At 43.2% G+C, this 25,555-nt stretch overlaps 1 protein-coding gene and 1 long non-coding RNA gene across 11 annotated transcripts; one reads left to right on the top strand and one right to left on the bottom strand.

Moving 5' to 3' along the window:
* Positions 1 to 212: 212 nt before the first annotated feature.
* On the bottom strand, positions 213 to 4,739 carry LOC145530426 (uncharacterized). Its single transcript, XR_014071758.1, has 2 exons — positions 756 to 4,739; positions 213 to 401 (listed from the first exon to the last, which is right to left on the bottom strand). It is a non-coding gene; the product is annotated as an uncharacterized LOC145530426 (long non-coding RNA).
* CCNA1 (cyclin A1) lies at positions 4,099 to 19,119 on the top strand. 10 transcript variants are annotated; one of them, XM_081551822.1, is made up of 9 exons: positions 4,099 to 4,341; positions 5,567 to 5,752; positions 9,493 to 9,739; positions 9,926 to 10,050; positions 10,507 to 10,730; positions 12,076 to 12,280; positions 13,797 to 13,910; positions 18,211 to 18,344; positions 18,856 to 19,119. In XM_081551822.1, exons 2-9 carry the CDS (start codon positions 5,588 to 5,590, stop codon positions 18,905 to 18,907), a joined length of 1,266 nt encoding a protein of 421 aa, XP_081407948.1. In that variant the 5' UTR covers positions 4,099 to 4,341; positions 5,567 to 5,587; the 3' UTR covers positions 18,908 to 19,119. The 10 variants fall into 10 exon arrangements, with proteins under 10 accessions (XP_081407948.1, XP_081407944.1, XP_081407950.1 ...); XM_081551818.1 differs by having other exon boundaries at positions 5,564 to 5,752; XM_081551824.1 differs by lacking the exon at positions 4,099 to 4,341 and adding an exon at positions 4,604 to 4,737 and having other exon boundaries at positions 5,564 to 5,752.
* Positions 19,120 to 25,555: the final 6,436 nt, after the last annotated feature.

The raw sequence follows: 25,555 nt of genomic DNA, 5'->3' as shown, positions 1-25,555 counted from the left end.
CTGTGTAACACAGGATTTAATGAAATAACTCCCAAGTCCTCTTCAGCTTTCCAAGTCTAAGAAATTTTTCAGTTAGTGCCAAACTCTGAAGTTACTAAAAAAGAAGAAACAAACAAACACAAAGATTTGAGAAAGTAATTTTAAGAAAATTTTCTCTCTTGGATACATGAGTTCAAGGATTGGGGAAAGTAAGGGAAAAACATAACCACATGTGGCAGTAACATATAATGAGCTTTATTGGGGTGCTGCTTTGAGATTTGGGTCGGGGAGTAGCTCAAATGCAGGAGCTGCAGGAGATGCAGGTTCGATCCCTGGGTTGGGAAGATCTCCTGGAGGAGGGCATGGCAATCCACTCCAGTATTCTTGCCTGGAGAATCCCATGGACAGAACAACCTGGCAGGCTACAGCCCATGGGGTTGCAGACAGTCAGACACAACTGAAGCAACTTAGCATGCGGTGCAGGGGCAGTTGGGAAGTTCCTCCAACCTCAGGAGAAAATGGTGTGGGAAAGAAAGTGAAAGTGAAAGTCACTCAGTCATCTCCAACTCTTTGCCACCCCATGGACAATATACAGTCCTTGGAATTCTCCAGGCCAGGATACTGGAGTGGGTAGCCGTTCCCTTCTCTAGGGGATCTTCCCAATCCAAGGATCGAACCCAGATCTCAATATTGTAAATCAACTGTGCTGTGCTGTGCTTAATCACTCAGTAGCTTCCGACTCTTTGCAACCCCATGGACTGTAACCCGCCAGGCACTTCTGTCCATGGGGATTCTCCAGGCAAGAATACTGGGGTGGGTCACCACGCCCTCTCCAGGGTATCTTCCCAACCCAGCGATCAAACCCAGGCCTTCGCATTGTGGGCAGATTCTTCATCAGCTGAGCCACCAGGGAACCCCCCATCGAAATGAATGAATGAATAGTAGACTTTGGCTACTTTCACGTATGTATTCAAACTGCTCTCATTCAGAGAAAGTGACTTTACAAACGTCAGGGAGAACTTCATCTGTCATGTTTTAAGAGATCCACTTCGTACCACCTGAGAATATATGCTTCCTAAGGCAGTAAATTTTTGGCTGCTTCTCAAACTGGACTCACTTGATCCTTTGGTCAAGTGGGCTAAAATGTCACAAATCTCCAGTCATCCCCAACATCTGTCCCTCATCTTACAACATAGTCATGTTCTAAATTTAAATGTATACTGAGAATGGCAAAGGTATGTCTGTGAACAGGTAAAATTTGTCCTTAAAAGGACCTCGGTCCTTAAAATAAAACTGGCTCTTCTACTTTTTCATCTCTTTTCCATCCCTATGCTAAAATCAACTTCATTTCATACAAATTAATGAAAACTGAAATGTTTGAACAGAAGGTTAATTACTAGCTACAACGAGCAAATGGAATAGAAGTAATAACAGCTTCTGAACTGCCAGGTAATTGCTGGCAAACAGAGAAGACTGTCTTTGAATTGAAATTTGGAGCGGGGAGGAGTCAGTTTTAATAGAACTTTGAGGTTTTAAAAATCCCTAGTAAAGAATTCAACTGTCATCCTTATTATGGAAATTAACCCTAGCATCCAAACAGCTGAGCACGGAATATCAGGCAGGAAGTTCTGACCAAGTCATTTGTTAAGCTAAGAAAGTGTTATATTAGCATATAAGCTATACCAAAAATTTTTTACATTAAAGATGTATTTATAATAAAATGTATTGTTCTCTTCTCAATATATTAACAGATAGGTTATATAAAACATGAAGACCTTGAAAATCAACCCAACTTTGATTTCTAATCCTGATTTTGCTACACTAATAGCAAAATAATGAGTCTCACTAAAAATGCATAATTTGTGAGGAAGTCCTTTGTATTCTCTCTGCTCCAATTTTTCCTAATTATGAGGCCAAGCTTTCCATTTACATTTCTTATAAAAATTGTGATTTTATTAGTTGAGTTTGGTTTTATGCCATGAATCATTACTAGTTCAAATATTTAATGATGATTTTTTTAAAACCCAGGAAAGCTGTAAGTATTGTGCAAGTTATATAAATATCTGAATTTATATGTACACATATATTTTAAAAATGCATAAAGTTCACCTCAATTACTCTCCAATTTAAGATCTCACCAGAGAACTGTGATGATTTAATACTGAATTCGAAGGCAGTACAACAATAAACTCATAAGCCACATATTGGTACTCTTTGTCAAGTTTAACAAAGTAGATAGAGAAAGAAGAAAGATGGTAATACGAAAGAAAGATGTAATGATAAAATTTCATATGCATTAAGGTTGGATTAGGCTGCAGCTATTCTCTTGAGCAAACTCCAGGAGTTGGTGAAGGACAGGGAAGTCTGGCATGCTGCAGTCCATGGGGTCGAAAAGGGTCGGACACGACTACGGCACTGAACAGCAACAACAAAATTCACAGGAGAAGGAGTAGGGGAAGACGGATGTGAAATAATCAGAGGGTCTCATCTGGTTAAGAGTTCTCTTCTCTTTAAAAGGCATTTTTTGGACTAGAGACAGCTGAGAGGCACAGACCCCTTAGTAGCCTCCTATTCTGGTCCTGACCAGATGTGTGAGTCAGGACAGCCAGTTTCACAGACCTGCCTCTGCCAGGGGCCAGCGCTACCCTTTTCCCACTTGAGCTCCAGTCTCAGAAAAGAGGAACAAAACGACAGGCTCCAGGAACAAACATTGCACTGGCTCTTTTTGTTTTGGAAGAAAGGATGAGTATGAGGTTTCCGGTCGCTTTTCTCAAGTAAATCATATCAAAAGGGATGTACAGAGCCTCAGATCACAGGAGGGCACAGAAGTGAAAGTGAAAGTGTTAGTCACTCAGTCGTGTCCAACTCTTTGCGACCCCATGGTCTGTAGTCCACCAGGATCCTCTGTCCATGGAATTCTCCAGGCAAGAATACTGGAGTGGGTAGCCATTCACTTCTCAGGGGATCTTCCCAACCCAGGGCTCAAACTGGGTCTCCAGCATTACTGGAAGATTCTCTACCATTTGAGCCTCTAACTCCTGCCAAAGTAACCCTGGCTTTTGGCAAGACCTGCTCCTGAGTCCCTAACAGAGTCCACCCCTGATGCCTTCAGAGTCCCCAGAAGTCACAACAGTGGGGTCAGATGGTGGAAGCCTCCCCAGAAGACTTTCAAAAGCAGCACCAGACGAGAAGGGGGCAGAAAGGCTCTTTTCCTCACCAGATAGCAGCACCTTGCAAAACCAAGCCTGCCTACATATGTTGCCACAATTTGAGTTGTTACCAGAGCTCCTGTGTTGCCTTCATATCCGAAGGCATAGGAATTCCAGGGTGCAAAGGGATCGCCGCTTCCCAATGAATGAAAGTGGGTAATAAACGTATAAAAGTTATTTTCACATTAAAATCCATTTCTACTTTTCTTGGGCATCCAGCACTGATTTGCAAGATGCCTCCTAACTGCCTCTTAACACCTGACTCAAACGCTTTCATCCTCACTTTCTGTAGAATACTTCAATTTCCGCATTAAAGTAATGCATACCCAGATCGCTGGGGTGAACCCATTAATAAAGAATACTTAAGAAAAAATTGGGAGAGGTGTAAGATTAGCAATTATTTTCATTCAAAACAAGGAAGAAGGCAATAACTAGCCAGTTCTTAAAACGACCATTTGAATGGTTTCCATAATCTGTTTTATGGATGGGAACTTAGGGATGGGAATTTAAAAATTAAAAACAGACAAAAGCAGTAACATATATATAACATATGTGTGTGTGTGCACACGAACATTTTCAAAAAATAATAAAGGTAAAGATTCTTATACCTGGCTTGCTAGTTACCTCTGCAAGTTCCAGGGCTCCCTAGTTTGCAAGGACCCCTCTTCCCTTCCTGCGTGGCCAAGGCCCCTTCTCCCTACCCTCACCTCTTACCCTCTGATTAGGCCCCCTGCTTCCACCCTACCGAGCCGCGGACCCCGGATCCAAGGATTCCCTCACTACGTGGCTAGGCCACTTGCCCAGTCCCTTGTTCCCAGCCTCCCCACTATCCCCCCCTCAACGTCCCAGACCCCATCGCTGCCACTCGCGTTCCTTCCTCTTCCTGGGCCAGCTTCACGCTGGGGCTGCCAGAACCGTCGAGGAAGGTCTCTCTCCTGGGGACTGAGAGCACCAAGTGCGACCCGAAAACCGCAGGTCGCCTCTCCCGGCCTGCCGGGTTACATGCACCGGAACTCAGGTCGGCCAGGCGTGGCCTCCGGTGCGCAAGGACCCAAAATGACCGAGGACACGCCGCCACCACGGATTAGGAGGCCGCGACTCCAATCGGAGGCCCGCTCTCTGCCACTGGGCCTCTCTCTGGGAGTAGGCTTAGGTGTGTGAGCGGGGGAGAAAGGGGAGTGAGCCGCGCCATCTGCCCGGCGCGGTCAAGGCGCCGCGGCCTCAGCAGCCCCGAGGGCCCCGCGTCGCCCTCCCGGGCCAAGGTTCTCAGGAGCGGGCCGCGGAAAAAACGTTAGCGGGAGGAGTTAGCGGCTGTTGGGGGAACCGGTTCAAGCAAAAACAGTCCCTTCCAAACCCCGACCATCGTGGGGCGGGCCTTCTTCCTCCCTTACTGACACCGGCCACAGGGGGCGCGTGGGTGCCCACGGCGACGGCCCGCCCGGGCACGCCCGGGCAGGGCCGCTTAGGAGGGGCCCAGGGCCGCCGCCGGTTGGCCCCACCCGGTCCTGAACGCCCAGGGGTCGCGGGGCGTCCTCTCGGAGCGTGTTGGGTGAGAAGGTCGCCATAGAGATGCGGCCGCGGAGCGCGCAAGCCTGCGGTTGGCATGGAAACGGCCCCCGCGCGGCCCGGGAGCTGCGCTGATTGGCCGATTCAACAGACGCGGGGGCCGGCAGGGGGGCGGGGGGAGTTGAAAGTAATTAGCTCTGAGCTGGGCCGCAGACGCTGGGAGCCCGGCGCCCCGGCTAGAATCTATTAACACCTCCTTCCCCTTCCGCCCCGCCCCGCCCCCGCCCCGCCCCCTTCAGCGGACCCTTATTCCCAATCCTCGAGTGCATTTGCTAATTGTTCAAGACTTATGTGTAAAGAGATAAGACTGAGAAGAGCGAGGTCCGCTGTGGGTTCCAAGCAGATTTTGGGGCATTCTGTCCTGTGGGAGGAAGGCCGCGGAAGAGCACTCTGCTTGTCACTTGAGAAGGGGACGTACTTTCCCACAGTGATGTATCCTGGGTCACTGGTTTGCAGGGAAGGGGGTGGTGGAGTGATGGATAAGCATCACAGCTAGGAAAGACACGGGCTTGTAGGTTTGGACTCCCCACTAATGTGTGGGTTAGTGTCTTGGCTTGGAGGTTTGTCATATTCCTGTCTCCTTCCACCCATCAGCCAAGTATTGGAAGAAAGGCTGGAGAGATTCAAATCACCGTTTTGGTTCAAAGCGGTTTTGGTCACTTGCACTGTGGCTCAGGCCCTTTCAACCTTAATAACTGCAAGGAAGATCATGTGTCACAAGGCTCTGTCTTCTAGAGAGTCTCGGCATCCTTGGATCCTTGGTGGAAGAGGCTGACTAACCGGCTTGTCTGTTTCTCCTTCCTTGGCAGCAGTAAGCTGTGGAGACTGAGGCTATGCATCTCAGCAGCTCCAAGAGTGGAGTAGTGCTGGCTCCAGTGTCCCGAGGTCCTGATGCCTGTCAGATGATAACCAGAGGCCAGTTTGGCCAGGATCCGCCACAAAGAACAGTACTAGGAGTGCTAACTGAGAATGGGCAGTACAGGAGGACCTGTGGCCAGGTAATGCCTGAGAAGAGCTGGGAAGGCCCTTGTATCTTGGTGGGAAGTGGGATCTCTTGAGATTTTCTGCACAAACTCCCCTTGAGTATTCAGCCCTGGAATCTGGCCTATAGGGACACTGATTTTTTAAAAGAGCACTTTGTCAGGTCCCTTTTTCAGCTAGCAATATTGAATAATTTTCTTTGTTGTTAGGAACTGTTTAAGTCAAGTATGTGTAAAGTCACTTAAAAGAAAGGGAAAGTGAAGTCGCTCAGTCGTGTCTGACTCTTTGTGACCCTGTGGACTGTAGCCTACCAGGCTCCTCCATTCCTGGGATTCTCTAGGCAAGAATACTGGAGCGGGTTGCCATTTCCTTCTCCAGGAGATCTTCCCAACCCAGGGATTGAACCTGGGTCTCCCACATTACAGGCAGACGCTTTACCCTCTGAGCCACCAGGGAAGCACTTAAGTTCTGGGCTAAAAGGAAATTGTGAATGCACTGGAATAAACTATTGTTGTTCAGTTGCTAAGTTGTGTCCGACTCTTTGCGACCCCATGGACTGCAGCCTGCCAAGCTCCTTTATCCATGGAATTTCCCAGGCAAGAATACTGGAGTGGGTTGCGATTTCTTTCCCCAAAATAAACTTGTGGTACTGGTGTTTCTCTAAATCAGAATGGTATTCAGATTGACCTAGGCTGTGCCTGAAGCATCTCCGATAACCTTTAAGTTCATTGATGATGGTGTTAGAATCAGGATTGGATCACAGTATACTAGATTACTTCCAAGTGTGTGCTTTGAAAGTCAGCTTGTCCCCAGGACTGATAATGGACAGTTGGGCAAAAGATTGTGGGCCATCTGATGTCCAGTTGCTTGTGCTTAATTAATCATAGGTACCTCCCTTAAAAGAATGTAAACAGAGGGTAAATAAATTCAATGCTTAAAATGCAAATAAGGAGTTTGGATCCTTAAGAATGAATTTTGAGATTAAAAAAAACAAAAACAAAAAAACTTCCTCAAGTCTGTTATTACACCAGCTTCTCATAAGCTTGTACTGTATAACTATAGTGGAACGACATTGTCTAGTGGAGTAGGTGGGCAGGTATCCTTTCCATTTTATAGGTGAGAAAATTTGAGAGGTTTGAGAAAGCCTTCCCACCCAAATAAAAGTCATGATGGAGGCCAGATCAGAAGCTTCTCCTCATCTACTGACTACTCCTACTCCTCTTCTACACAATGACACAAGTCATTTGTGTTTTGGTGGCATCTGGTTAGTGGGAGAAAATTACCCAAAGTAATCTGTTTCAAGCTTTGGAAAAAACTGGGTAAAGGTGGTTTTAACAAACTTAATTTGCTTAGCGACGTGGTGTACTTCTTTAAACATGAAGTCTAACACAGTGGGGGAAGGAGAGAGTGGGATGAATAGAAACAGTAGCATTGAAACATATACATTACCATATGTAAAATAGAGAGCTGGTGGGAATTTGCTGTATGACGCAGGGAGCTCAAATCCAGTACTCTGTGACAACCTAGAGGGGTGGGATGAGGTGGGAGGTAGGAGGGAGGTTCAAGTGGGAGGGGACATATGTATGCCTATGGCTGATTCATGTCAATGTATGTCAGAAACCAACACAAATTGGAAAGCAAATATCCTCCAATTAAAAATAAATAAATAAATAATTAAAACACAAAGTCTAAAACCTCTCAGGAATCGGCAGTTACCCCTGTGCTTAGTGGTTTCACTTTAAATTCATAACTGTTAGTTAACCTCTATGTTGCTTGGTGAAATACTTCTACATTTCCCGGTTCTATTCCTCTACAACCGTCTTATAGAAATCTTTTATTTTATACTTTCCTTTCTCTCTTTATCTTCCAAAGCCTCTATCTCCGTCCTGCCTCTCAGCTTATAACTTTATATCCTATTTTCCTAAAAATATAGATGCAACTGTAAGAATTTCCACATGCCCCCGTGTATCATATACCCTGCCACCCTCCTCCTGCTACGTGACCTGTGTGTTCCTGCTCTTATGCAAGGAGCACCCCCATGTGTGAGGCACACCTGATGCCCTCTTGCCTCTTCAAGGATATCATTCCATCAGCTCTTCTTTCTCTTCTTAGTTTTCTCTTCTCTACTGAGTCAAACCCAAATGCAAATATATTGTGGGTTTTTTTTTTCAATCTTAAAAACCTTTCAACTACAAAGCTCTTTATAGCAACTGTCCCACTTATGGCAGTATTTCTTGAGAATTTTTCTACTATAAACTCTATCAGGATGAGGATTTGAGATGTCAGGTTTTCTGTTGTACTCCCAGTGTTTAGAAAAACCATGCCTGGCCAGGGTAGCATGCAAGTATTTGTTGAACAAATACTCTGTCTCGATTTCTTCCTTTGTTCTCTTTGATTCAATTATTCTTTAAAGTTGTAAATATTTGTTTAAAAATTATTATCTATTTGGCTGCAATGGGTCTTAGTTGTGGCATGCAGGTTCTTCAGTTGCAGCATGCAAACTCTTAGCTGAGGCATGCAGGATCTAGTTTCCTGACCAGGGATTGAATCTAGGTCCCCTGCGTTGGGAGTGCAGAGTCTTAGCCACTGGACCACCTGGGAAGTCCCTCTCTTTGACTCAATTTGTAATCTTTTCCTTGTCTGAATGGCAGCAATTGACATTGTTGGTCATTCTCTTCCTTGAAGTAGTTTCTTCTGACTTAGCCCAGAGAACATAGCTCTCTTCTGGTTTCTCATCTTGCTTACTGGCCACACCTCATTATCCTGGTTCTTCTTCATCCACTCTCAGAAAGTTAGAGTGTGCTAGAGCTTACTATTTGATCTGAATTGGCACGCACTCCTTTCACAATCTGTTCAAGTCTCCTGGCAACAAATACCATCTTTCTGTTGATGACTTGTTCTTCTATCTCTGGTTTGGAACTCTCAGCTAAGTTTCAGTCTCAAGTTAGCTATCTCCACTTGGATCATGCAGTAGGCATCTCAAACTTAGGTGAAACCAAACAATGACTCCAGCCCCAACCTGCTTGCTCTTCCCAAAGTCTTCCTCATTTCAGTAAGTGGAATATCCATTCTTCTCATTATTTAACCCCAAAACTTTGTCATCCTTGACTCTTCTTTTTCTCCCACCCCACATCTAACTTGCTGAGAAAATGCTTTTGATTGTACTTTTTAAAATGTCTAGAATCTCATTTCTTTTTCTCATTATGTCATATAATAGTGTTCCATAGCTTGTAAGATAATTAACTCATAGTACACATTTCTAAAAGCCCGTGTTTCTGAATAACTGTGTATAAATGGGACCTTTCCAGGAGCTTGTTGACTATAAGTTGACTTTAAGGAGGACTCTGTAAATATGTGTCAAGAACCTTGCTGGGTTGTTATAAAAACCTGGCATGCTACAAGCATGAAAGCTGATTTACAGTCCCCGCTCCCTCTCCCCCCAACATGTGGTACCTAGTTCACTTTGGAGAAGAGCTGTAGTTTTTCTTTTTTTCTATGATTTTGAGTTCCCTTTGATAAATATGTGAGGAAAATGACAAATTTTAGGTTAGCTCCTTCCCCAGATGTCACATAGGCAAAGATAAGGGCAAAGTAATCCTTTGGCAGCTTCAGTTTCTGCAATTCAATTGCAGACATGGATATTTCAAATTCAGGTTCCTCTCATCTTTCCAGCCTGCTGGTTTGAGTCATGTGGGTTCTTAGCACCTATGCAGGCTATGGGGCAAGCCTCTAACACAAAAACTTCACCCTTTTCTAGGGGCTCACCACACTCAGGTGTTTCTCTGGATCAGAAAATGTCTTCCCTCCAGCTGGAAAGAAAGCGCTGTCTGACAGCAGGGTTCAGGCACCGGCCAAGAAAGGATTTGACATCTATATGGATGAGCCTGAGCCGGGGGACAGAGATAGCTGCCCAGGGCGAAAGGGGATGGCATTAGAGGATGCATATGAAGTAGACACCAGCGCATTCAAGTCAGACCTTCACTTCCTGTTGGATTTTAACACAGGTAATGGGACTTGCCCATGGCTGATGGTACCCTGTCTTTGTAATTGCCTGCAGTGTTCAGTAGCATAGAACTAGCAAGAGAACTCCCTGGAGTAGTAACTGTTTTCACAGCTGCCTATAGAGGGTTAGTGGATGGAACTAGTTTTGAAATGGAATGTCTTACCTGATAATGTTGAACCCCCTGCAGTTTCCCCTATGCTGGTAGATTCATCTCTCCACTCCCAGTCTGAAGATGCATCAGATTTTGGTACAGATGTGATAAATGTGACTGAATATGCTGAAGAAATTCATCAGTACCTTAGAGAAGCTGAAGTGAGTTTTCCCAACTTCTCCTTCAATTTCCAGCATCCTAAGCACTCCGTGTTAAGATAGTTATATACTCTTGGCCATGACCACTAGTGAATGGCAATCTTATGACATCTCAACATGAGAACGTTTATGAAAAATAATAGTTGGGTGCGGTGAGTAGCAGTTACTTGGACTATTTCTCTATGACTCAAAAGGGTTTGTATATTAGGTATTTCACTCTTGGGAAGAACCATTATTACCATGTCCCCCCTCCTTGAAGTTACTCGTTAACTAAATTGCATTACAGAACCAGAATTGCACACTTTGTTCCATATTATGATGTACAGATTTCTCTGGCTTTTGACTGAGTTTCCTGCTAACCTTTGCTCATGAGCTTTTTAAAAACAGCAACTGTACTGTGGAGTGATCCTTCTAAGATAACAACTATTTAAACATCAAAAAAACTCTCTCTCCAAACAGATAAGACACAGGCCCAAGGCACACTACATGAAGAAACAACCAGATATCACAGAAAGCATGCGGACCATTCTGGTGGACTGGCTGGTTGAGGTTGGAGAAGAATACAAGCTCCGGGCAGAGACTCTCTACCTGGCTACCAACTTCCTGGACAGGTTTCTTTCCTGCATGTCTGTTCTGAGGGGGAAACTGCAGCTTGTAGGAACAGCAGCTATTCTCCTGGCTTCGTAAGTCCTTCAGCTCAAATAACATGAAATGTCAGCCTATCTAAACACTTGATTTCCATTCCCATTTATTGGAGAAATACAGTGCTTGATATTAAAACTTACTCATGCCTCCTTTGATAAAATATCATTATTTTTACAGTGTTTACTGAGAAACTGAATCTCACCACATGTTCACTCTTCAATTTGGGTATTTAAGATACTCTTAACGACAAGTTCAGTATCATGACTAAGGCAACCATCAGCTCAAATTCAGTATCTAGTTTAATTATTTTGTACTGTAGTCTTTTGGCTGTATTCTACTGTGAATAAAAGCCCGGTTTAAAGAGATTTGGGTTTATGAAAGCCTTCTCCAGGGTCTAGCAAATGACTCATAATAACCCAGTTTATTTGGTTACAGTGAATAAACTATTTTAGCTAATTTCTGTTACTATCAGTCATTCATAACAATATCTATTTGTGTAGAAATGATCTGGGTTGTGGCTAAAAGTGAAAGTGTTACTTGTGTCCAACTCTTTGCGACCCCAAGTACTGTAGTCCACCAGGCTTTTCTGTCTGCCTGGGATTCTCAGGCAAGAATACTGAAGTGGGTAGCCATTCCCTTCTCCAGGGGGTCTTCCTGACCCAGGAATCAAATCTGGGTCTCCTGCATTGAAAGCAGATTGTTTACCACCTGAACCAACAGGGAAGCCTTAATTGTGTAGAAAAGCACTGGGGTTGTGGCTAAGCTTCTTTTAAATAAGTGATCTGATGGTAAATAGTAGTTTCCTTTCTATTCTTCTGGTCTCAGACTTTATACTTATTAATTACTATAATTTTGCAAAAATTTCCCTGTGGAAAGGAGAAACAAAAGCAAAAGCAAAGGACTGATACCAGTGAAATCATTATCTTTCTCTTGGACATAGAGCATCTTTTGCTAATTCAATAGAAAAAGCTGAGTGCAAGCTTTAAAAAAAAAAAAATCTAAGGCCTAAGGAGTTTTTTTTTTCCCTATGATCATGTTTCACATAAAATTATTTTCCACAAGATGATTTGAAGTCTATAGAATTAAGATGAATTTACCCTTACGTCTGTCATTCAGAATCTTTCAGCTTATCAGACGCCAAAACCTAAAATCCCTAGTTGAAAACTGTTTCTGTACTACTCGTAGCAGTAAGTATGGCATATCCTTGTCATACTCATGCTCTTTATGGAAACAAGCCTCTGTATTTTTTCACACCTGTACCATTTCATGATTTATAAGTGATATTCAAGTCCTTAAGGGCCACGTGACAAGCCTGGTTGGGATAGCACAAGAAAGAGAGTCAGAGGGTCCAAGCTTTACTTTCAAACTCTTTCCCTTTTGTAGGAAATATGAAGAAATATATCCACCGGAAGTAGATGAGTTTGTCTACATAACCGATGACACCTACACAAAACGACAACTGCTGAGAATGGAACACCTGCTCCTGAAGGTCCTGGCTTTTGATCTGACAGTGCCAACTACCAACCAGTTCCTCCTTCAGTACTTAAGGAGGCAAGGGGTGTGCATCAGGACTGAGAATCTGGCCAAGGTAGGCCACATGACTTCCAAGAACCTCAGTGCCAACTGGATAAAAACAGTAGCCTCCTTCAGTTCTTCCTTCCTTTTCAGTTCTTTGCCTTGGGCCCAGAAAAGCTTTTTAGCAATTGGAAGAGAACTAATTTGAAGAACATGACTTCTGCCTACGAGACATTTCCATTAATCATGTTTGGCAGATGTGGGTTGTCTAATCACCCACAGGTCTTAGAAAAAAAAAAATGTAAGCTTGGAAACTATTCTCTTGTTGTATACAGACCACAAGCAAGCAGTACCTGTTAGGTTTACAGAAAGGAAACAAGATAAATATGGTTTGATTTGGCTCTAATCTCATCCTAACATGTTAGGTAAAGAAGCACTATTTGGTCATTTTGGAGTCCTAGAACTTTAGTTAGAGTCACAAAAAGTATTGATTTGGAAAACCTAGTTCCCATCCACTATGATCTAATATATCTGGTATTTATATGCTATGCAAAGAGCAATAAGAACATCTCTATAAATTTCCCAATATGTTTCTTTTAATCTGATAAGTCCCCCCACTACTGTTCTAGCCAATGAACTACATGCATTTGCCTGATAAATTTTTAATTGATTTTTTACCGGAATATACTTCATTTACAATGCTGTATTAGTTTCTGTTGTATAGAAAGTGAGTCAGTTATACATGTATGTATATCCACCCTTTTTTAGATTCTATTTCCATGTAGGATATTATAGAGTATTGAGTTGAGTTCCCTGTGCTCCCTCACAGCTCAGTTGGTAAAGAATCTGGCTGATCCACTGAAGAAGGGATAGTCTACCCACTCCAGTATTTTTGGGCTTCCCTGGTGGCTCAGCTGGTAAAAAATCTGCCTGCAATGCGGGAGAGCTGGGTTCGATCCCTGAGTTGGGAAGATACCCTGGAGAAGGGACAGCTACCCTCTCCAGTATTCTGGCCTGGAGAAGTCCATGGACTGTATAGTCCATGGGGTCACAAAGAGTCGGACACAACAGAGTGACTTTCACTTTCACTTCCCTTTGCTCTACAGTAGGTTATTGATTATCTATTTTATATATGGTAGTGTGCATATGTCAATCCCAATCTCCCAGTTTATCCTTCTCCACCCCTACCTGATAAATTAATAGCTATAATATGGACATATTTTTGCCTTTCACTGAAGACTCCAGTCTACTCCAGTGGCTAGAGGAATGCTATTTGACCAGCATAAGCCTGCACTGCTAGTATAGGTAACCTATCACATACACTGTACAGATAGGCCAAATATTGATCCTTGCCTATACAATATTGAAATTTACTTGTCCTTAAATATATTAAAACATAGATGTTATTCTGGTTATGGATGGGCATGGTGATTATTAACTCACTGAATACTTTTGAGCATCTATTTCTGTGCTCATCACTAGATACACATTGAAAAAAGATGACAGTTTGTTCCCTTGACATTTTCTAGGTTTACTTGGAACCTTAGCCAGATTCCTAATTACAATGAGACTTTCTCTCTTGTGCTTAGTATGTAGCAGAGCTGAGTCTCCTTGAAGCTGACCCATTCTTGAAATACCTTCCTTCACTGATAGCTGCAGCTGCTTATTGCCTGGCAAACTATACTGTGAACAGGCACTTCTGGGTAAGATTCTAACTTCTTCTTTCTAGATGATACTTGGGTTTCCCAGGAGGCTCAATGATAAAGAATTCTGCAGTGCAGGAGATGTGGTTGGGAAGATCCCCTGGAGAAGGAAATGGAAACCCACTCCAGTATTCTTGTCTGGGAAATGCCATGGACAGAGGAGCCTGGTGGGCTACAATCCATGGGGTTGCAAAAGAGACTTAGTGATTAAACAACAACAACAAGATGATTCTCAAGGCCTCTCTAAAGTCTATTTAGCAACTCAAGGCTTAAAACTGGTGGGCCTCTTAGGAGGGAGAGTTAGTTTTATAAGGAAACCACAATCACAGACAACTAGCCAATCTGATCACATGGACCATAGCTTGTCTAACTCAGTGAAACTAAGCCATGCCGTGTGAGGCCACCCAAGATGGATGGGTCATGGTGGAGAGGTCTGACAGAATGTGGTCCACTGGAGAAGGGAATGGCAAACCACTTCAGTATTCTTGCCTTGAGAACCCCATGAACAGTATGAAAAGGCAAAAAGATACGACACTGAAAGATGAACTCCCCAGGTCGGTAGGTGCCCAATATGCTACTGGAGATCAGTGGAGAATTAACTCCAGAAAGAATGATGGAATGGAGCCAAAGCAAAAACAACACCCAGTTGTGGATGTGACTGGTGTTAGAAGCAAGGTCCGATGCTGTAAAGAGCAATATTGCATAGGAACCTGGAATGTTAGGTCCATGAATCAAAGCAAAGTGGAAGTGGTCAAACAGGAGATGGCAAGAGTGAACGTCGACATTCTAGGAATCAGCGAACTAACATGGACTGGAATGGGTGAATTTAACTCAGATGACTATTATATCTACTACTGTGGGCAGGAATCTCTTAGAATGGAGTAGCCATCATAGTCAACAAAAGAGTCCAAAATGCAGTACTTGGATGCAATCTCAAAAACAACAGAATGATCTCTGTTCGTTTCCAAGGCAAACCATTCAAAATCATGGTAATCCAAGTCTATGCCCCAACCAGTAATGCTGAAGAAGCTGAAGTTGAATGGTTCTGTGAAGACCTACAAGACCTTTTAGAACTAACACCCAAAAAAGATGTCCTTTTCATTATAGGGGACTGGAATGCAAAAGTAGGAAGTCAAGAAATACCTGGAGTAACAGGCAAATTTGGCCTTGGAGTACAGAATGAAGCAGGGCAAAGGCTAATAGAGTTTTGCCAAGAGAACGCACTGGTCATAGCAAACACCCTCTTCCAACATTACAAGAGAAGACTCTACACATGGACATCACCAGATGGTCAACACTGAAATCAGACTGATTATATTCTTTGCAGCCAAAGATGGAGAAGCTCTATACAGTCAGCAAAAACAAGACCGGGAGCGGACTGTGGCTCAGGTCATGAACTCCTTATTGCCAAATTCAGACTGAAATTGAAGAAAGTGGGGAAAACCACTAGACCATTCAGGTATGACCTAACTCAAATCCTTTATGATGATACAGTGGAAGTGAGAAATAGGTTTAAGGTACTAGATCTGATAGATAGAATGCCTGATGAACTATGGACAGAGGTTCCTGACATTGTACAGGAGACAGGGATCGAGACCATCCCCAAGAAAAAGAAATGCGAAAAAGCAAAATGGCTATCTGAGGAGGCCTTACAAATAGCTGTGAAAAGAAGAGAAGTGAAAAGCAAAGGAGAAAAGGAAAGATATACCCATTTGAATACAGAGTTCCAAAGAATAGCAAGGAGAGATAAGAAAGCCTTCCTCAGCAATCAATGCAAAGAAATAGAGGAAAACAATAGAATAGGAAAGACTAGAGATATCTTCAAGAAAATTAGAGATACCAAGGGAATATTTCATGCAAAGATGGGCTCAATAAAGGACAGAAATGGTATGGACCTAACAGAAGCAGAAGATATTAAGAAGAGGTGGCAAGAATACACAGAAGAACTGTACAAAAAAGATCTTCACGACCCAGATAATCACGATGGTGGGATCACTCACCTAGAGCCAGACATCCTGGAATGTGAAGTCAAGTGGGCCTTAGGAAGCATCACTATGAACAAAGCTAGTGGAGGTGATGGAATTCCAGTTGAGCTATTTCAAATCCTCAAAGATGATGCTGTGAAAGTGGTGCACTCGATATGCCAGCAAATCTGGAAAACTCAGCAGTGGCCACAGGACTGGAAAAGGTCAGTTTTCATTCCAATCCCAAAGAAAGGCAATGCCAACGAATGCTCATACTACCGCACAATTGCACTCATCTCACATGCTGGTAAAGTAATGCTCAAAATTCTCCAATCCAGCTTCAGCAATACGTGACCCATGAACTTCCAGATGTTCAAGCTGGTTTTCGAAAAGGCAGAGGAAGCAGAGATCAAATTGCCAACATCTGCTGGATCATCAAAAAAGCAAGAGAGTTCCAGAAAAACATCTATTTCTGCTTTATTGACTATGCCAAAGCCTTTGTGTGGATCACAATAAACTATGGAAAATTCTGAAAGCGATGGGCATACCAGACCACCTGACCTGCCTCTTGAGAAATGTGTATGCAGGTCAGGAAGCAACAGTTAGAACTGGACATGGAACAACAGACTGGTTCCAAATAGGAAAAGGAGTACGTCAGGCTGTATATTGTCACCCTGCTTATTTAACTTATATGCAGAGTACATCATGAGAAACGCTGGGCTGGGGAAGCACAAGCTGGAATCAAGATTGCCGGGAGAAATATCAATAACCTCAGATATGCAGATGACACCACCCTTATGGCAGAAAATGAAGAACTAAAGAGCCTCTTGATGAGAGTGAAAGAGGAGAGTGAAAAAGTTGGCTTAAAGCTCAACATTCAGAAAACTAAGATCATGGCATCCGGTCCCATTACTTCATGGCAAATAGTTGGGGAAACAGTGGAAACAGTGGCTGACTTTATTTGAGGGTGGTACAAAATCACTGCAGATGGTGACTGCAGCCATGAAATTAAAAGACACTTACTCCTTGGAAGGAAAGTTATGACCAACTTAGACAGCATATTAAAAAGCAAAGACGTTACTTTGCCAACAAAGGTCCGTCTAGTCAAGGCTATGGTTTTTCCAGTAGTCATGTATGGATGTGAGAGTTGGACTATAAAGAAAGCAGAGCGCCGCAGAATTGATGCTTTTGAACTGTGGTGTTGGAGAAGACTCTTGAGAGTCCCTTGGACTGCAAGGAGATCCAACCAGTCCATCCTAAAGAGATCAGCCCTGGGTGTTCATTGGAAGGACTGATGTTGAAGCTGAAACTCCAGTATTTTGGCCACCTGATGCAAAGAGCTGACTCATTTGAAAAGACCCTGATGTTGGGAAAGATTGAAGGCAGGAGGAGGAGGGGACAACCGAGGATGAAATGGTTAGATGGCATCATCAACTCAATGGACATGAGTTTCGGTAAACTCCGGGAGTTGGAGATGGACAGGTAGGCCTGGCATGCTGCGGTTCATGGGGTCGCAAAGAGTCAGACACAACTGAGCGACTGAACTGAAGTGAACTGAGTTGCCTAACCAGCAGATTACAACCTGTAGCTGGTCAGTGTTCATGGCTTGGACTCTGTGGCTTAGCTCACTGCAGTGTAGAGGGTGCAGGAAGTCAAGGAGATGGTGGTGACATGCTTGTTCAGTAGAAGCTGGCCTGGAAACCCTAATGCCAACCCTTATGTAGGGAGTGCCCTTGTAGCGTAAGCACTGACCACTTCAAGGCAAAAGATGTTTACTCTTCCCCTCCATGTAAAAGAAGCTGGATCCAGTTAGGATGGTCAGAGGTTGTATGAGGCTTTCAAGGGAACAGGGCAGTCATTGTTGCTTCTTGGCCTGTGATAGCTGGCAGGATTAAAGATGGGCCACTAAGATTTGGTTCTGAAGGCTCACTTTTGTGCTAAGAGAGCAGGGTATCTACTTTTATTTTCTAAAATTTTTATTTCTTATTCTGCATTTGGCTAAGGATGTTTCCATATTCTATCTAAATAGAGTGTTCAAGTAAGTTGAGGCTCTTCAGGGCCAGTAAAAATCCTGCTCATAAGAGAATAAACTGCCCCTAAATTAAGCATTTATAATTGTACAATATGAGCAAATTTAGAACTCTGACTGTTCTTCCTAATATCTTATTCCTAAAGGCTCTGAAGAAGGATTATGGTTTCTTTTGAGATGGACATGGATACTTACTAAGTATACCTATTAGTTCCCTTCAGTTCACAGTTTCATTTTCAGATTTCTGATATCATATATTAAGATCTTAAAGCTGTATGATACAAACTTCTCCTTTTGTCTTGATTAGCCAGAAACCCTCGCCACATTTACAGGCTATTCATTAAGTGAAATCGTGCCTTGCCTGAGTGAGCTACATAAAGCGTGCCTCAGTATACCCCATCGACCTCAGCAAGCAATCAGGGAGAAGTACAAGTCTTCAAAGTAAGTTCCTGAAATTCTCTTATCTAGGCTCACTACTTAAAACTTTAGTAAGTGATAGTAATTTCAGAATTAAAAAACAGAACAAATTGTATCTGGTGCTGGGCTGGAAAAGTAGGGTCACATGTCAAACCAAGAGAATCAGTTTGGTAAGGCCTAGATTTATAATTTGTCACCTTGTAGAGTAGTAGGTGGCTCAGTAAAGAATCTGCCTGCAATGCAGGAGACCTGAGTTGAATCCCTGGGTTGGAAAGATCCCCTGGAGAAGGGAATGGCTACCTACCCCAGCATTCTTGCCTGGAAAAACCCATGGACAGAGGATCCTGGAGGGCTACAGTCCATGCAGGCGCAAAGAGTCAGACACAACTGAACAACTAACACCTTCCAGAGTACATCTGGTCAGCCAGCTCGTTCCTTTCTGTTAAAACTACCAGGCGGTTTTCTGTGGCCCACATGAGATTTTATGAAACCAAAGTCCTTGCCTTGCGCTGATCTCGTCGTGGTCTCATTTCAGGTACATGCACGTGTCTCTCATGGAGCCACCCATGGTCCTTCCCCTGCAGTGAGTTTCAGGACTGAAGCGCCTTCAGAATTTAACCTCCTGATCAACAGACTTGGTCTTGATTTTTACAGGTTTTCTGCAGGTTGCATCAAACTAGTGTTGCTGCGATATAGGTGACATACTTTTTAGAATGTAAGTGTATTTAGGTTCTCTTAGACGTAGTAGCTTGTAATATAGTCTAGTACTTTCTAAAGAATAAACCTGCCTTCTAACCAAGTGTTAGACTTATTTACTGCTTACTATGGCTGACACGCTTGCCTGGAATTTTAGTTGAGAGTATTACAAATGTCATTTCTATTTTAAGAGTGCTTCTACACTGGTTTTATAAATCTGGTATGCTGTTAGGATTAAGTGTTCTGAGGAATCCAGAGATTTTCATGTTTGGTAAATCGCTACCCTGAGACTTTTTTCTTCCTATCTTTTTACTCCTCATGTAGCTCTCCATAAACTGGCAAGGGTGAATGCCAAGCCTAGACAGATTTGCGAAGGGACGTAAGCAAGCACTGTCTATTCTAGTCTCCCTGTCGAACCTTGGGGATTAAAGACAGTGGGTTGAAGAATAAATGTTATCAGGTACCTCAGAGGGGTAATTTACCTAATTTAATTCTAATTGAGGGTTATGATACTTATTTTGTAAAGGACTTTTATTTCAATGTCCAGTTTTGATTTACTCACCCATCAAGCACATATTCAGCTTTAGAAGATGCTCAGAGAGGTAGAAGAAGAAAATTTTACCATACGATGGGACCTCATGATAATTAAGCTAATCCCTGGCTTCCCTGGTGGCCCAGTGGTTAAGCATCTGCCTGCCAGCGCAACAGGCACAGGTTTAGTCCACGGTCCAGGAAGATGTCACACGTCTCGGGGCAACTCAGCCCGTGTGCCACAACTACTGAGCCTGCGCTCTAGAGCACACAAGCCACAACTGCTGAAGCCCGTGCACCCTAGAGCCTGTGCTTCACAACAAGATAAGCCACTGCAGTGAGAAGCCTGCACACTGCAACGAAGAGTAGTCTCCACTCACCACAACTAGAGAAAAGCCCACGCAGCAAGGAAGATTCAGTACAGCCAGAAGTAAATAAGTAAATAAAATTTTTTAAAAAATTAAGCTAACCCCTCATGTTCATCCTTGGAAGATATCCATGCTAAATGCAGCTCAAACTCAAATTATTCACGATCCTACAGTTAACTCACTACACATTCGTACGTGGTCCCTTTCCGCACATATATAGTATATGGGATGAGGAAAACTGGAGCAAAAATGCACTCATTTTAACTTTCTTTTAAAGATGGGAAGGAAAATCAAGAGTAGACTTGGCCTTGAGGGAGAGTGGTGCTTACTGGGGATTGCATAGAAATGTTGCTAATCTCCAGCTTAGTAGCCCTGGGCCAGCAGGCCTGGAGGCCCAGGAGCCTCTGGCTGTGTTCTGCCTCCAGGCCTGCCCAGGGGCTCAGCCCACATGGCTCTGCAGAAGTGAAAACAACAGATTTCCTTTACACAGAAAATATCAGACCCAGGTGGAAAAATGGGAGTAGATGAAATTAACTCCAAATCTGATGTTTGTTCCAAGCAAGTAGGAAATGGCAACCCACTTCAGTATCCTTGCCTGGAAAATTCCATGGACAAAAGAGCCTGGCAGGCTAAAGTCCATGGGTCACAAAGTCAGACATGACAGCACACACACACACACCCTAATGGAATTATAAGTGTAACAATACAGCCGTACTTGACATGTTTTGTGAAGCGTTTTTTTTTTTTTCTTTTTTAAAGTTTCCACAAGCCCTTAAGAGTCTGGCATAGCCTTTTTTTTTTTTTTCCTGCAGATACATATTCTCAAGGTGTCTCCATTTCTGATTCCACTGAAGAAATCCACATTTCCCTAAACGGTTTTGTGATTTATGGCATAAGTTTCACAAAAGGAATTTAGGACCTGTATCAATACTGGATTCTCTGTTTTTCTATGTTATTTTGCAAAAGAGGCTTTTGTTTCTAAAGTTGGATCTAACATTTGACCTTGACTTTCGGTCACAAAACCATGCTACAGAACACAGAAATCCAAATCCACAACTCTCGTGTTCTGGGGGGCCGGCGGTTTGTACACAACCCGCTCCCACCCTGCAACACACACATTGACAGATTGCAAAGACGTGGTCACCAGCTTAACTTCCCTTTCTTATTACTTTTTGTGTCCCTGAAATACTTTATTAAAAATATACAAATATGACTGTCACCTGTGTACCTCTCACCCAGCTCAAGAGTGAGTAACAACCTGTGATATGTGACCCTCCTTCATCCCACTCTTTGTCTTCCCTGAATTTGGTGTTGACCATGGTTTTTATATTTCATAAGAACATGTCCATAAACAATAATGCTTGCTTTTAAAATTTCCTGAATATTGACTATCTTTCAGATTCTTCAGTGATACATGTTTTAGGCAGCATTGTATTTTGAGATGATCTGTGTGGACAACTAGGATTCTGATTATACTATTATATAGTTTTAAGTGAACATACATACGATTTATCTGTTCTCTTGATTTTTTTCCCATCTTTCTCTTTGACCCACTCCTACCCACTGCCTGTCAGCCAGTAAAGGAAGCTGGTGTAGGCAGGGCTGTGGATCTGGGAGGGCCGACTCTGTTTGCCTCTGTGGGCTTTTTGAAAGCCTGTGGCTTCAGACAGACTCTGGCTTTTCGGAAGACTCAGAGACAGCTGTGAATCAAGGGTCCCTTGTTGAAATGGGCCATGAGAAAGGACTAAGGGAACAGCATTTGCCTACACGTTATCAGGACCCCAAGAGAGAAGCTCAATACACCCAAATGGTTCCGTTGTCTCCTAAGCTCTCACCACCAGAATGAAAATCCGTAAATCGAAAGTACCACTCAAACCTTGACATTGAAGCCCGCACTACTTATGTGAGAGTGTCCTTGCCTTTCTGATCCTTGTGTCCAGACTGGTCGGGGTCGGAGGCGGTGGGAGTTGGGGGGTCGGGCAGATGGGACACTCTCTTCAGGGCTCCTAGCCATGACCCCATTTATAGAATCCCGGCTCCAGGGCAAGGTCCAGTGCGTAAAACCCGATGTCCTCATTACCGATTTTCACTCCCGGGAGGTCTTCCCTGCAGTCTTATGCAGGATGTGTGTGAGCTTGCTTTAGGCAGCAAGTTATTGACTTCTAATATGTCTTTTATTAGTGATTGATGGTATTCTTAAAAAACAGAATGGCCAGTGGTCAATTAGCTAGAGTAATGATGGGGGAGGGTAGGGGAAACGCGCAGGGAGAGGGGACGTGGGAAGGAGGTCATGGGAACTCAGATCAGTTAAAATGAGTCAAAAAAGATCAACAGATGGAAGGTCCCTCCCAGAGGTGAAGTTTTCTGAGGCAGGTAAGTTGAGAGACTGTGCCCAGAGTCCTATTCACCTTCCAGAACTGGTGTTCACCCAGGCTACCTGTGCTCACTGCTCTTTCATCCACCAGGTGTGTGTGTGTGTGTGTGTGTGTGTGTGTGTGTGTGTGTGTGACCCCTTGGGAAACACCAGCTTCAGTGATCTGAGATTCTGCCCAACTCTGTAGGAAGTTTGTAATGCATGAAAAAGTAAATACCAACAAAAATTCACTTTATTTTTTATGTATCTTAAACTTGAAGGTGCTTGGGCAGAAAGTTTGAAGGTTAGTTGTGAACTGAATTCTCTACTGAGAATGGCAGAATCTTAGGATGATGAAGAACAAAGAGCCGGGAGTGATGTGTATTTAGCTCTTCAAAATAATGGGATGGTATCTCATTTCAGCCTCATTTCTCCTCTTTTCCTCCCCTGCAAATAAGAGCCAGGGAAGTGGGAAGATTGACCTCATCTGTTCAGAGTGGACAATTCAGTGTGGCAGTTTTGACACTGAGGGCAAGAGAAAGGTGCATAACATTGAGATGACGTGTCAAACTAGAACGTCTTCTAGAAATAAAACATAATAGGGGTTATTTCCCCAATGCCCGAATCCCTCCCTGCTCATGCTCGCGCTGTCACTGCCTTGGCTCAGTCCCCGTCATTTCTCATATACGCCCATCCCTGTAGCAACCTCCTCATGGCTCTTCAATTCTCTTTTGCCTGTTTCCGGGGCTTTCTGAAATGAAGTCGATAGCATCTCTTCCTTGCGTCTGATTCTTTAGTGCTGCATCACCACTGGGATAAAATGGGGGTGGGGGGTGGGGTGCAGGCTCTCGAATGAGCCAGGCCTTGCCCACCTGGAAGGAAGAGCCTCTGCTTTGTTGACCCCGCCTTGTCCCTTCTAGTTCCCCAGTGGCCCTTGTTCCCTCTCCCTATACTCACCCACGGACATTCATCTGTCTCTCTAAACATTTCCCACTTTACGGTACCGCTTGGCAAACTCTGACGTGATTCTCAAGCTCTAGCCTTTGGCCTCACCTCCCTGTCAGCCCCAGGGTAAGTGTTTCTCACTCCCACTGGCTGCTGCTTGTCTGTCTCCCCTCCTTTCATCCCTGTCCTCCTAGCATCTGGCTTCATCCTAGAGATTCTATCATATTTTGTTATGAGTGAATGAATGGGTAATATTATTTACAATCACTAGCCCTCAATTTATTCAAATCTAAAGTGATATTGCTGGGAATATACAAGCATAAAGCTTTTCAAAGTACATTTGGATAAAATGAGTTTAAAATGAAAAATCACAATCAGCGGTAAGAGTGTATGGTATACACATATTGTAAAAAGTTCATTCTCTTTGTCATTCTTACATTCATTTTAGTGTAAGAAACTGGATAATAAAGGAAAACTTTCATTAGGGTCTTGAAACAAAAGGCATGTCTTAGATGAGAATGGGGACCGCAGTGGCTTTTTTGAGAAGTACATCCAGGGTCCTGCTGTCTTCACGTGTTCCTGTCTGCCTTAGAGGATTCACAGGGAAGTCTCCTGGACAGTCTCCTGAACGCTTATCACTGGACCATAGTGGGAGGCTCTTCATATGCAGCCCTCCTTCCCCTTCTCTCCTTCACAGGGGTGGGGCTTGCATTCTTGTCTGAAGGTTCTCCATGCCTTCTCTAGCTCCTCCCCTTTTATCTCATTGGCGATCCCCCCAATCAATCTCTTGCACATCTACTCCTGTCTTCACCTCTGTTTTGGGGAGGCCCCAGACTCACCCAGAAGCCTGGTAAACCCTAAGAGGTGGGAATAAATAGTGTTTCCCAAATGTACTTGTCTGGAGAAAATGTTCTTTACACAAACCTGTCAGTGTTTAAAAGGATATTAATGTTTCAAGGAACACAGATCAGATATAATGCCCTAGGGGAAAAGGATAAATAATTACCCAAGCTAATCTACATTTTAATTTCTATGTTATTTACAATTTGATTTGTACAAATATATTTAAATTATCTGTTAGTATAATAAATTTTATATAATCCTTTCATAGTCAATTATTTCAGTGTTCTGAACTTAAAGCATCCCTCAAATTATATTAAGAAAGATTCCTAACTGCTTAGGTGCAATTACAGCTATTGTCATGGTACCCAAGCAGAGGAGGGGCAATCTAGGCAAGCCATAGCTTTCTTCCTTGGGTCCCCTGGGGGCAACCTGTTAAATGCCGTTAATGCAAATCCCCAAGATGGTGACTGACTGTATATTAAATATTGATGCGAGGGATTTCTGGAATACTAAAAAATGTATGATATGTTATTAGGCTTTTAGTGATTCTATCATCACTATTATTATTCCAGGAGAAACTAAAATTCTGATTACGAACTTCTGATAGCATAGCATGCTAAAAATTTATAACTCTTTGGCACTGGCTTTTTGAGAGGAACAGAGCCCCCAAGGTAAATATAAGTATTATATATCGGGGAATCATTCAGGCGTGTGTTTTGAAAAGCATTAGAAGTTTCTTAAAATGATCTGTCCATTGACAAGTAAATGGATAAAGAAAATGTAGTGCATACATACAATGGAATATCATTCAACCTTAAAAACAAAGGAAACTCTGACACATGATACAACATGGGCTAACCTTAAGGATATTATGCTGTGTGAAACTAGCCATCACATGAAGACAAATACTGATTCCACTTCTATGAGGTACCCAGAATAGTCACATTCAAGAAACAGAAAGTGGAATGCGAGTTGCCAGGCGCTTGGCAAGGGGAAATGGAGAAGTTGTTCAATGGATACAGAGCTTCAGTTTTGCAAGATGAAAAGGTTCTAGAGGTTGGTTGTACAACAGTGTGAATATTCTTAGCACTAGTAAACTGTATAGGGTTTCCCTGATGACTCAGTGATAAAGAATCTGCCTGCCAGTGCAGGAGACGCGGGTTTGATCCCTGAGTTGGGAAGATCCCCTAGAGAAGGAAATGGCAACCCATTCCAGTATTCTTGCCTGGGGAATCCCACGGACAGAGGAGCCTGGTGGTCTACAGTCCATGGGGTCGCAAAGAGTCGGACACGAACAGACGACTAAACAACAACGAGAGGTTAACTGTCCACTTAAAGATGGCTAAGATGGTAAATTTTATGTATATTTTTCTGCAACTTAAAGAATAAAATCTGAGAAGTTTCACGCTGGTATTTTTAAGCATTAATATAAGAACAGTCCATCTTGTGGGAAAACACAAGCTCCTTAAGAGCAGAAATGCTATTTCATTGTTGTATCC

This window comes from Giraffa tippelskirchi, chromosome 12 (assembly GCF_054371585.1).
Source record: "Giraffa tippelskirchi isolate mGirTip1 chromosome 12, T2T-mGirTip1v1.2.pri, whole genome shotgun sequence".
NCBI lineage: Eukaryota > Metazoa > Chordata > Mammalia > Artiodactyla > Giraffidae > Giraffa > Giraffa tippelskirchi.
This window is presented reverse-complemented; position numbering and strand designations above follow the sequence as displayed.

Coding starts and splice junctions, on each gene's coding strand:
- CCNA1 (XM_081551822.1), top strand. CDS start 5,588: ATGCATCTCAGCAGCTCCAAGAGTGGAGTAGTGCTGGCTCCAGTGTCC. Junction 5,753..9,492: donor ACAGGAGGACCTGTGGCCAG/GTAATGCCTGAG, acceptor ACCCTTTTCTAG/GGGCTCACCACACTCAGGTG. Junction 9,740..9,925: donor CCTGTTGGATTTTAACACAG/GTAATGGGACTT, acceptor AACCCCCTGCAG/TTTCCCCTATGCTGGTAGAT.